This window comes from Leopardus geoffroyi, chromosome D3 (assembly GCF_018350155.1).
Source record: "Leopardus geoffroyi isolate Oge1 chromosome D3, O.geoffroyi_Oge1_pat1.0, whole genome shotgun sequence".
Classification (NCBI taxonomy): Eukaryota; Metazoa; Chordata; class Mammalia; order Carnivora; family Felidae; genus Leopardus; species Leopardus geoffroyi.
In genome coordinates, this window is record NC_059339.1 from 56,796,329 (window position 1) to 56,808,993 (window position 12,665).

The 12,665-nt window shown below is 40.1% G+C and overlaps 1 protein-coding gene across 3 annotated transcripts in view; it reads left to right on the forward strand.

The window, feature by feature from the left end:
- GALNT1 (polypeptide N-acetylgalactosaminyltransferase 1) overlaps positions 1-12,665 on the forward strand; it is a 129,272-nt gene that overhangs the window by 91,278 nt on the left and 25,329 nt on the right. For 2 of the 3 annotated variants that reach the window (XM_045459138.1, XM_045459136.1), the window contains one exon: positions 11,521-11,687. The exons of the other annotated variant lie outside the window; for it this stretch is intronic. In XM_045459138.1, the coding sequence (XP_045315094.1) occupies positions 11,521-11,687 (167 nt within the window). The remainder of the gene's footprint in view (positions 1-11,520; positions 11,688-12,665) is intronic. 3 annotated transcript variants of the gene reach the window in all.

Sequence of the window (12,665 nt, forward strand, 5' to 3'; positions counted from 1 at the left end):
CTGGAATTACTCATGTGCATAGACTAGAGCTTCTCAAATTGTACTCTTACTTTTCTCTCCCTCTGTGCTTTTTTGAATTATACCTGAATAAATTTCTCATTAATATCCTGATAGTGGCAAAGTCCAGGTCTCACTCTGCCATTTACTCGCTGTGTGGCTTTGGACTAGTCAGTGACCTTTCCATACCTCAGGATCGTCATCTATACAGTAAGAAAATAACAGGGGTTGTCGTGAGGACTTGCAGTGCTGTGAATACTTTGTGGCACCTGGATATGGAGAAGGCCTGTGTTCCGGGAGGGAGCTCTAGGTCCTCCTGTGTGAGTCTCATGAAAGCTGACCGCGAGCATGCTTCCTCCATCCTTTTTACGAATCACCGTCTGGCTTCTGACGTGTGTTTACAATGGAATGTGAAATGAGAAACATGAGATTAATGTTTAGCTGTCTGTGCACTATAGTGAACCAAGCTGGCCAGCAGATCTTCTTCAGGCCAGTTTGCAGAGGTGGAAGAGTAAGCAGTGTGGATGGCCCCTAGAGTGCAGCATTTCCACCCCCTTTTCTGAACCCTAAGAAGCCCTGCTTGTTCTAAGTCATAGGCTTAACCAGTGGTATAGCTGGCAGTGTGTAAACCCCTGCCAGTAACCGTTACTGTCTTGTAGGATCTCCAAGGACACGTTTCCTGCAGGAAACTGGGGGAAAGAATAGCATTGTTCGAGAGTCAAGAAGACTTAAAAACAAAGAATAACTTTTGTAGTGTGTGATCTTAGGGCAGGAGGTTTGAGGCAAATTCCAAGTCACCTAATGTGGCAATTCCATCCTATAAAATTGGTCTCAGATGTTTAAAAAGTAATAATGGTGCCATCTAGTGAGTGTTTAGTATGGACCAGGCACTACACACATGATCATGTTTGAGCAATTGAGCAAAATACTAACGTGCCCAGTTTACAGGTAGGGAAACTTGGACTTAGGGAGATTAAATGATTTGTGCAAAGTATGGCTAATAAGTGATCCAAGTGAAATCTGTCATTGATAAAACATGTCATCTTAATCACTGTGCCCTGCCATCACTTTTATGGCTGGATCTTCATTGAACTTGTCTGAATGAGAGTACACGGAAGAGAAATTATAGAACATTGCCAAACACTGCCAGACAGGTGGCCAGCCATCTTAAGAAATACTGACTTGTCATTGGTAAATGGCAGTGACAGGCTGAATTTAGTGGATGATGAAGAATACTTTAAAAACGATAGCCAAAAGGGACAGAGAGAAGAGAATTGGATTATGTGCATATGCACCTTGATTTAGAGTCAAACTATTCCCTTTCCCTAAGCCTTAGTTTTCTCATCTGTAAAATTGGGAGAAGGCCTCTGTCTTACGGTTGTAAGGATAAAGAGGGGCAATGCATAAAAACTCTTAATAATTTTTCAGGCCCTAAAAGGGTTAAAATAAGTATAATGGGACTGTAACAGTTGCAAAATAATATAAATAGTAATTATCATGGGACTTCTACATTCCTGAATTGTTAGGTGTTTGTGTGAATTGATTCTCTGGTAAGCCCAGTCTTGCTGATATGAACACTGTGCTAAGTAAATTTAATAATCTATTTCCCAAAACACTGCTGAGTCACTCAGGCAGGCCCTCAAATGAACTCTCAGACCACACGGTGAAATTCAAGCATTAGAGTTTATTCAGTATTTCTTTCACTTCTAACAAGAGTGCTTGTTATGTAGGCCATCGTTTAATTACTGTTGTACATAGAGACCTAAATGAAACCACTTGTGTTTTCACTCGTTTAAAAACAAGGGATTTTCAATCAACTCCAGCTCCACTTCAGTATATAACTTACTCCCATTAAAGGCATCATCAGTCCACTTTGGTAGTGATGATATAGTTTCAAAGACCTGCCCATCTCCCCTCGTCCTTTCTTAGTCTGTGTTCTCTGCCAGACAAAGCAGTAAACTAAGGAAGAGAAAGATATAGGATATGAAAGCCAGGAGATGCATTGTGCAGAGGGCTCACAGAATCCACAGACGGGTGGCAGGGGGAGAGCCCAGATGACAGTGATGTAGGCACAGAGGCAGCCAGCCTGGAAAATTCCAGGGGAGCTTGTTTTAAGATTTCAGTGATATTATAGTTAATGCTTCTGAACATCTTAAGAGACTATTTAGATAATTTGTAGAGTCTGTGTTTGAATTAATGACAAATACATAGAAAACTAAGGAAAGGGGAAAAATAATCCAGGGTGAAGTGGAAGGGAATGTTGTACAGAAAAGGGAAAGTATTCACAATATATTAATCAGCTATAAATAGCATTTTGTATAGTCCTTATATGAACATTAAAGAACAGGGAACCAAATTTCGAACGTAACTATATTGGGAGACTGAGGAGTAGCAAGTGTATGTGTTAGGATGGGGATAGGAGGGAAATAAGCCCTATGTTCTATAGTAAGTCAGTATGTAATATCTAGAACTGAAAATCAAATCAAAACTCAGATATAGTATTTAGAATTATGGAGGTAAATACCAAGAGAAAGCAGTGAAAGAATTGCGTGTGGTTTGTTTTATGGGAAAGGAGAAAATGGCAGACCGGTGAGAGAACGGCTTTTTTTTTTTTTTTTTTTTTTTTTGAGAGAACAACTTTTTAAAACAAGCTTTGCAAAGCTGTTTATTCTTTAAGCTATGTACATGGCCTTGGATCAAAATAAAAACTAAATAATGGTGCTCAGGTAATTTTGATCTCTACGGACATCCCACCTCCCAGGAGACTCGCTGCTCCGGTGTAGTGCTGCTCAAACTCAGACTTGCTAGGATGGCAGAAGAGGGAGAAAGGAAAAAAACAAAACAGAACAGGAGTCAAGACCTTTCGGACACTCCTTTCTTGTTCCTCAGACCAAAACAGAGAGCTTCTCTTGGGGCTCTTCCTTAGTGCACCCATTGTGCACTTCCAGTTTTGGAGCTGGCTTTGAGTGCAGGCTGGCTAATGCCAGAGGACAAAAGTAGCACACTCCCCACTGGTTTGGTGAAGTTTCGAATTCTGGTCTCCTTCCCTGGTTGACCCGCTGCTGCTACCATGTACATTTCAGAGTCCCCTCAGGAAGCTGCTCCGTGCACTGTATCCAGGAGTTACAGTGCCATTCACTGGGAGAGACGAGGGGGAGTGGCTTACTCCATCTTTCCTGTAACAAGAAAATACACCCGTTTGAAGTGTAAAATTCAGTTATATTTTCAGCACGTTTGCAGAGTTATGCAAGCATTATAACTTTAGAACATTTCTATCACCCCCAAAAGATCTCTGGTGTCCATTTGTATTCACTCTGCCTTCCCACACTCAGCCACAGTTATTCAGTTGTATGGACACAACACAGTTCATTTGTCCTGTCACCAGTTGATGAGCATTTGGGTTGTTTTCACTTTCTGGCTACTACGAATGTGTTGCTAAGAACATTTGTGTAGAAGATAGGCGTACAAGAAGGTATACAGGTACATGTGTAGATATATGTTTTCATTTTTCTTGTAAATTCCTAATTGCTAGGTCATATGGTAACCTTATTTTTCACTAAGAAATTGTCAAACTTTTTTCCACAGTGGCTGCACCATGAACCTTCCCACCAGCAAAATGTATGAGAGTTCATCCTCACCAACACCTCTTTTTACCTGTCTTTGTTATTATAGCCATTCTACCGGGTGTGAAGTGGTATCTCATTGTGGTTTTAATTTGTATTTCCTTATGACCAGTGATATTGGGAATATCTTCATGTACTTATTAGCCATTCTTATGTCCTTTTTTTTTTTTTTCATGTTTATTTATTTATTTTGAGAGTGTGAGAGACAGAGCAGGAGCAGAGGAGGAGCAGAGAAAGACAGGGCTGATGCATGCTCTGTGCTGTCAGTGCAAAGCCTGACGCAGGGCTAGACCCCAGGAACAGTGAGATGTGAGATCATGACCTGAGCTTAAATCAAGAGCCAGGTGCTTAAACCCACTGAGCCACCTGATTGCCCTGGCCATTCTTACATCTCTAATGAAATTTCTCTTTAAATGTTTTGTCCATGTTTTATCAGATTGTCATCCTGTTGCTGAGTTGTAAGAGCCATTTATATATTCTGGATACAAATACGATTTCTAAATATTTTCTCCCAGTTTGTGGTTTGTGTTTTCATTTCCTTAGTTATACCTTTTGAGGAAGTCAGATTGATTAGTTGTTTCTTTCATGAAGCATGCTTTTAGTATCATATCGTGCTTAATAGTACAAGACTAAAATCTTTCCCCTGAGATCAGAAGCAAGGAAAGGATGTGTACTCTCCGCTTCTGTTCAACATTGTACTTGAAGGCAGGCCAGAACTCAGATACATGTACTGGGTGCAGAAAGAGAGCCCCAAGAGTAACCTACTCCTTCTGTTCTGAGGAATGAGAAAGGGATCTCTTAGGGGTTAATGGAGAAACACCCCTATTTTTGTCTCTTTTTCTTTCCCCCTCTCTACTATCCCAGTTCCTAGGCAGTATTGCTGAGGCAGCACAGCCGAGGGGGCTACGGCCAGACAAGCAGCTGACTCTGAGGGAGGGGAATCTCTTGGAGCACAACAGCTGTGGTCTCCAGATCACGGGTAGACTCCTCCATGCTTCTCTCTTCCTGTCTCCCGCTGCTGGGCCTAGAGCACAGACACAGGCACAGGCAGTGCCCAGCAGAGCCAGACAAGTAACGCTTCAGTTCTCTAGCTGTGTTGGAACATTCCACGTAAAAGAGGTCTGTTCTCCCCCAGGAGACGTGTAGATTCAATACAGTTCCACTCAAAATCCCAGCAGGGGATGTAAACATTCATTTGGAAAGGCAAAGAAGATAGCAAAAATAATTTTTTAGAAGAGTAAAATTGGAGGAAATACAGTACCCAGTTTAAAGACTTACTATAAAGCCACAGTAATCAAGACAGTGCTGTTGGCAAAGAAACCTATAGATTAGTGGAACCGAATACATAGTTCAGAAATAGACCCACAGGGATATAGCTATTTGGTTTTTGACAAAGGTGTTAAAGCCACTCAGTAAAGATCATCTTTTCAACAAACGATGTTGGAACAATTAGATATCCATATGCAAAAATGTGAATCTCACATTTCAGGTGTTTTATGAAAATTAACTCAAATTGGATCCTAAATCTAAATCTAAAATCTAAAAGTTTAGGGGGCACCTGAGTGGCTTGGACAGTTGAGCGTCTGACTTTGGCTTAGGTCATGATCTAGCCATTTGTGAGTTCTAGCCCCACATCAGGCTTGCTGCTGTCGGCACAGAGCCCGCTTTGGATCCTTTGTCCCTGTCTCTCCCTCCCTCCCCACCCCCCGCTTGCTTTCTCTCAAAAATTATTAAACATTTTTTAAAATGTAAAATCTAAATGTTTATAATTTTTAGGGAGAAGATTCAGGACCTGGCATGAGGCATAGAGTATTTAGACATGAAGCCAAAAGCATAATTTCATAGGAGTGCCTGGGTGTCCTAGTTGGCTAAACATCTGACTCTTGATTTTGGCTCAGGTCATGATCTCATGGTTCTTAGAATCGATCCCTGCATTGGGCTGTGCGCTGACACTGGAGCCTGCTTAGGATTCTCGCTTTCCTCTCTCTGTGCCCCTCCCCCTACTCATGCTTATTTATGCACACCTTCTCTCTAAATAAACATTAAAAAATTAAAAAGCATAATTTCACAAAATAAAAAATTGATCAGGTGAACTTCATCAAATTTTAAAACTTTGATTCTGATGAAAAGAGAGTGAAAGGACAAGCTACAGACTGGAAGAAAATATTGGCAAACTATACCTCCAACACAAGACTTGTATCTAAAATACATGAAGAACTCTCAAACATGTAACCCAGTTAAAAAAATGAATGTGATAAAGTGTCAGAAGATTTGACTTACCCAGGATGCTATATGGATGGCAAGTGAACACATGGGAAGACATTAGTCATTGGGGAAATGCCAGTTAAAACCATAATGAGGTACCACTGTATGCCTATTTAAATGGCTCCAATAAAAAAATATAGTAAGCACTGACAAAGATCCAGGGCAGTTGGAACTCTCATACATTTCTGGTGAGAATGCAAAGTGATACAGTATCTCTGGAAAACAATTTGGCAGTTTAAAAATTTCACTTACAAAGTTATACTTACCATGTAACCCAGCAAGCCCAGCCTTGGATATCTACCCTAAAGAAATTAAAACATGATCACACAAAAATTGATACATGAATGTGTTCAGCATCTCTCTTCATAATAGCCCAAACTAGAAAGTGCCGGTGAATGAAAACACTGATTGGAATGGAATACTGCTCAGTAAAAAATAACACACTTTTGATACATATAATTTGAATGAATCTCAAAGACATGCTGAGTGAAAGAAACCTGTCTCCAAGATTACATGCTGTATAATTCCATTTATATGATATTTGTGAAAAGACAAAACTATAGCAATGAAGAGCCGATATGGATTGCTAGGGGTTGGGTGTAGGGGAGGGTGAGACTATAAAAGGATAACAAAAGGGGTTCTTTGGAGGTAAAATTGTTCTGTTTTCTGAAAGTGGTGGTGGTTTTATGAAACTATTGTATTTGTTAAAACTCAGAGAACTTAATTACCTCCTTTTGTGGGGAGGGGGGGCTTTAAAAAAATGACACTCTTGGTAGGTTTGTGGAACAATTGAAACTAACATATTGCTGATGAGAGTGTAAGTTATTACATCTTCTTTGGAAAACCATTTTATGGTATCTGCTAAAGCTGAGCCTATATATACTTTATTGCCCAAAAATACAAAAATGCATACATGTAGTCACCAAAAGACATATACATGAGTGATTTTCACAGTTTTATTTATTTCTAATTTTTTAAATGTTTGTTTCTTTTGAGAGAGAGAGAGAGAAAGAGAGAGACAAAACACAAGCAGGGGAGGCGCAGAGAGAGGGACACACAGATTTCGAAACAGGCTCCAAACTCTGAGCTGTCAGCACAGAGCCCAACGTGGGGCTTGAACTCGTGAACCGCGAGATCGTGACCTGAGCCGAAGTCGGATACTTAACCAACTGAGCCACCCAGACATCCCAGCATTGTTTATAATAGCCCAGACTGGAAAGTACCTCAATGTCCATCAGTGTTAGAATGAATATATATAGATATAGATATATAGATATATAGATATATTTTCATTTTATATATATATAGAATACATAGAATATATGTATCTATATATCTATATATAGAATATATAGATATATATATAGAATATATTCATATATATTCATTCTAATATATGTATAATAATATATATATTATTTATATATATAATATATATATATAATTTATATGTCCTTTAAAAGAATACTGTGCAGCAATAAAACTGTTACCCATAACAATATGGATGATACACAATGTCGAAGGAAAGGATTAAGGCACAAAAGAATATGCTGTGTATCAGTACTTCTTAAAGTGTGATGCTGGGACTTTTGGAGGTCCTTCAGATTCTTTCAGGGAGCCCGCAAGGTCAAAAAGTTTTCATAATAATACCAAGACAATTATTGACCCTTTTTGTCTTACTCAGCTGGTGCACAGTGGAGTTTGAGAGGCTATATGGATCAGGGTCAAGCTGGGAAACTGAAATCATGCAATAATTTGAACAGAGAAAGTTTAATATAATTGTTAACTATAGTGGGATTGACTGCAGGGAGGCAAAGACAATTGTAAAGTATATCATGGGTTGAGAGTACCAAGGAATGTAAAATCTTGGAAGGGAGCCCCCTCCCTAATGCTCGGGTTCAGACCTCATTGGAGAGTGTGTAATAACTGGTTACTGGATAGAGGGAAATCTTACCGGTTACTCCTGGTGAGACCTGGCACATGGTACCCTCCAGAGTGGGGGCTGGTAGGCAGGCCTAATAAGCAGGAAATACACTTTGAAGTGCATTGAGGCAGGAAACCAGAGCCAGAACTGGCAAACAGGAACCTCCCCCCTTTAGGGGTGCGGAAAGCCAAAACTGAGAAGCGAGCTGCTAAGGTGCCTGGGAGACTCGCTGAGAATCTGCCTGAGGGGGTAGGTGTTGTTGAAACTCAGTGGAGACAGCGCATCTGGGCGTCCACCACACGTTCCACTGGCAGCCACAAAGTGGGAAGGAGAAGAAAAATGAAAGCGCACGGGAACCAGGAAGGGAAGTCCTTACTTCCTGCAGTGTCCCTCCAACACCCTCTGTTTGTATGTGTGCCATGCACAGCTTCTGTATGCCTCTTGCCAGCTGCAAAGGAGAAATGCTTATAGGAGCCAGCTACATTGCCACAGAGTAGGCAGTGGAGGGTATATTGGGAGCGAAGAGACCATAAATCCATAATGGGCACACTCTGTGATAGTAATGAATCATCTCTCTGATAGCTAGTGTAATACGTGTTTGTGGATGCTTATGTTTTAAAATTTTCTGTTTTAGTTTACACTGTAAGTGTCAATAGCTATAACATATGTAAAAGCACTTTGAGATCATCAGTTTTTAAACACATAAAGGGATTATGAAAAAAAGCTTGAGAACTACTGCTCTATATTATTCTTTTCAAATAAAGTTCAAAAAACAAAAAAAAAAAAAACAACAACAAAAAAAAAAACCAGAACTCCTCTGTAATGCTAAAGGTCCAGCAGAGTGGTGACCTTGCGAAGGGGACAAAGGAAACCTGTGGGGTGTTGGTCACAGTCGGCTTCATCTGGGTGCCAGATGAAGTAAATAAGTAAATAAACAGTCGTTCATCTGGGTGCTGGCTACTTGATGCATTCGCTTGGTGGAAATTCATTCAGCCGCATACTTGTGATCTGTCTGCTTTTGTGTATGTATGTTATATTTCAGTAAAAAATTAAACCTCTTTTCCCTCTCTCCCCATCCCCACACCCTGTTGTTAAACCTGCTTGTAACTATTTAAGTAGCACAACCCTACACTGGCTAATTTTCATTCCTAAGGATGAAAGATTCCGTTGGGACAGAGTGGAAGAAAGCTGCTTGTGGCCTTCCTGCCCATCCTCAGCTCTGTGTGTCCCACCCCCAGAAGGATCCCCCACTCTCACCTCCACGGGGACAGGTCGTCCCTCCATGGGAACAGTTTAACTAGAAGGCTGAAAGGACCTTTGGTTTTCTTCGAGAGCCTTATGTCTAGTTTGGGGTGGGGGTTATGTGTTCTGAGATCAGTTATGTTGACTTTTTCATATTTTCTCTATATTTTCTGTGTTGCTTTGAGAGAACATTTATGAATTTGCTGTGTTCTCTGAATTATTAAATTTAACTGTTTGATTTAGGAAATTATTTTCCCTTTGGTCCAGATCCTAATATTTGTTTGGCTTTCTGATTCTTACATCCTCTTGTGAATGATTTCCATTTTAGTCTCTATTTCTAGTGTTCTTTGAAGTCTTCCTTTCCATACACTTCCAGAATTGAATTCTTTACTGTATCTTCCAAGAAATCTGGCTTCTTACTTTTCTTCTGCAGAATTTGCTTTCTCAGGATTTTCTCTTCTTCCTGTCTGCTTGCTAGCCATGCATACTGTTTATACACTGTGCATTTTGCCTAATTATCTTCTGGGTCTTGATTTTGCTCTTTTGTTGTTTTATAAGCCAACAACTTTGTAGTCATCTTGGCTGTTTTCTGTGTCCCAATTCTACAATAATGAGTAAAGATTATTTTGAGAAAAGAGATCGTATATGACTTAATATGATTCAGTTAAATAATATTAGAAACACTTTTTCTGAGCCCCCTTTACTCATATACAGGCCATTCCTGATTTCAGAGTCCTGTGCCGGTAGTCTGTGAGTCAGGTGTTCAGGATGAACACCATGAGAACATGAGTGTCTTGACTTGCTCACCTGTGATGTATCTGAAGCATAGTACCGAGTATGTATATAATCTAGCCACCATTTATAACATAACAGAGTTTTGATGGGAAGCTGTTGGCAAAAGTGTTATTTGGAATGCTAAGGTCACAATATCCTTCCCATGGCCTGCACACCTGGTTGTGTGGGCCTCACCAATGCTGCCTGGACTTGGAAGGAGCTGTAGACAGGGCAGCAGGCTGTGTGGTGGCCTCCTGGTGGGGCTTGGAATGAACCTAAGGTGAGGGGTGTGGAATGTGGTGTGGAAATGAGGCTGTGGGCCAATGGACAGGAGTAAGGTTATAAGTAATAGGTGATGGAGACCACATTGTGAAGGGGGACTTGGAGAATGGTCAAGAGGATGGTAGGGGCTGAAGAGGGATTTAATGAAGGACAATGGATGCTATCTGTTTGTCCTTTTCTCCTTGGAGAGAGAGGGAGTAGTGTTGATGGGGCCCCCACAATGAATGCTCCTCCTCCTCCTCCTTTCAGTCTCTATCCCTTGTCATCTCTTTTCCCTTCCATTTTCCTTTTCTTCCAGCTGCCAGCCAGCCGCACTAGTGTGGGACTTTGAGTAAGTAAGTCATCATGACTGCTTCAGAAGAGGGGTTTCGCTGGTATTTTTCTTACTTCTTTCCCCTTCTTTCCTTTCTCCACTCCCACTGGCAGGTGATGACAGATGAGATTGGAGAGACCACAAGGTTTGAGGAGCTTGTAAGAGAGCAGGAAACAAAGGTGGAAATAGAAGGCTGGAGTGATGGTTGCAGATTGCAAACCAAACCAAAAGAGTTACACTTGCATTTTTTAGGAGAGCTCATGTTCTAAGCTGCATCCCTTGGTGTCTGCTTGCTAACTGCTGTTATAGTCCTCTGTGGTTTAGTAGTTTCATCCAGCTAACAAGACTGGAGGGAGAGGGCATGTTGCCTAAAAAAGTGCTGGAAACATATGACTAATATGTTGGTTTTGTGTGCATATATTTTGGGTGTGTTTGGTCTTCTTGGTGATTGCATTTCTAGACCTGGTCTTTACTACACAAGATGCATATTGGTATTTTAGCATAGAGGAAGGGGGGTCACGCGTTTTGGTTGAGCAGAGCACGGACTTTGGAGTCCTCAGTCAGGCCCTGCTACTTCCTCATTATGTCTGTCCTCATCTTCTCCTGTGTGAAATGTGTCCTCAGATACTTCTAAGAATTATTAGGAAGCTTCTCTGCCGATACAAAATAGTACTCAGTAAATATGAGTTCTCTTGTGGAAAGTGTTTTGTTTTTTTTTTTTTGTTTGTTTAGATTATTAAACTGCATAGATTCCAGTGATTCCATTTTTTTTTGTCTTAATTGGATTCTTGAGACACATTCAGTTTCAGATTGATGATGTCGCCTTAATACATTGTCCATTAAATTGAATCAACAGAAAACACTGACCAGGAAGAGGTGCCTAATTTTAAGTATACAGTTAACATCTTTAAGATAATTTACATCTAAAAATATAACTTTAAATAGGTACTTAAATAAACCAAAACTTAAAGGAACAGTTCCCAAGAGTCCCACCACTAGAGCAAACTGTCTTTATTGTTCTGATACCCCTCCTACTCCAGGTGCATTGAGTATGCTATTTTAACAGTCACTTTTTATAAAGGCATTTGCTTTGTCTCTAGGTGTAAAACAAAGGTGTATCCAGATAATCTTCCTACAACAAGTGTGGTGATTGTTTTCCACAATGAGGCTTGGAGCACACTTCTGCGAACTGTCCATAGTGTCATTAATCGCTCACCAAGACACATGCTAGAAGAAATTGTTCTAGTAGATGATGCCAGTGAAAGAGGTAAATTTTAAATTTTAATGCCATAATATGCTACAGGTTTTATCATTAATGGTTAAGAAACGTCGCTATCATTTTTAACCTAACAATTTTATACAGACTTCTAATTTATCCTAAAAATGTTTGTGGCATTTGGACTCATTCACATATGCAAAAAATTACACCCTTGTGAAAGAAACTTAAGATATTACCTTAATTAGCATTTAATTTGTATTACAACTTAATCTTGTTTTAAAAAGAAATAATGCTATATCATATAAACATTTATGCAGAACTACTGAAAAAACCCACATAATTTTATTAGAATTTTCCCTTTGGGAAGTTGCAGCCGTGAGTCCATGGAGAGAGACTTGACCTCCTTAGAGCCAGTATGGAGAAATTGAGTTCCATGTGTCATAGGGAAGTACCTCTGGCAAGGAAAATGGAGTCTTGGCTGGGCAAGCCTTAGTTCTCCAGATTCTTCTTAGATTTCCCCATTTTCTCCATTCCTAAGTTCAAGAATGATCTATAGCTGGTTATATAAAAGGCTGAGGAAGGAATTTATGAGAAAGTGATACGTAATATGACTCTGATCTCATAATAAATCTATACAGTGACTCTTGCCCAAATACTCTTCTAGGGATCTCAGAGTTTTTCACAAGCTTAGAATCTCTCAAACTGTCTCATGAAGTCCTTGTTTGGGAAAGGTGTATTAATTTAAAGTACCTTGAGCCAACATCGTTTATTTTGAATTCTTCATGGAGATTTCACACCACAAGGTAGCATAGAGAAGGCTCTGCTAAGTCCCATCTGTAGAGAAACCTGTTAAACTCAGACATACCTGGCATTTCCCAGGCTTTTTTCCCCCACAGCACTATTGAGGATCATTGGTGTCCTGTATTCGTTCCCCTAATATTCCAAAAATTTGGAAGGAACTACAGAAAATGTCTCTTCCTTGACCAGCCATAGACTTCCTGACCATTATTTCAGCCTCTTTTGCTG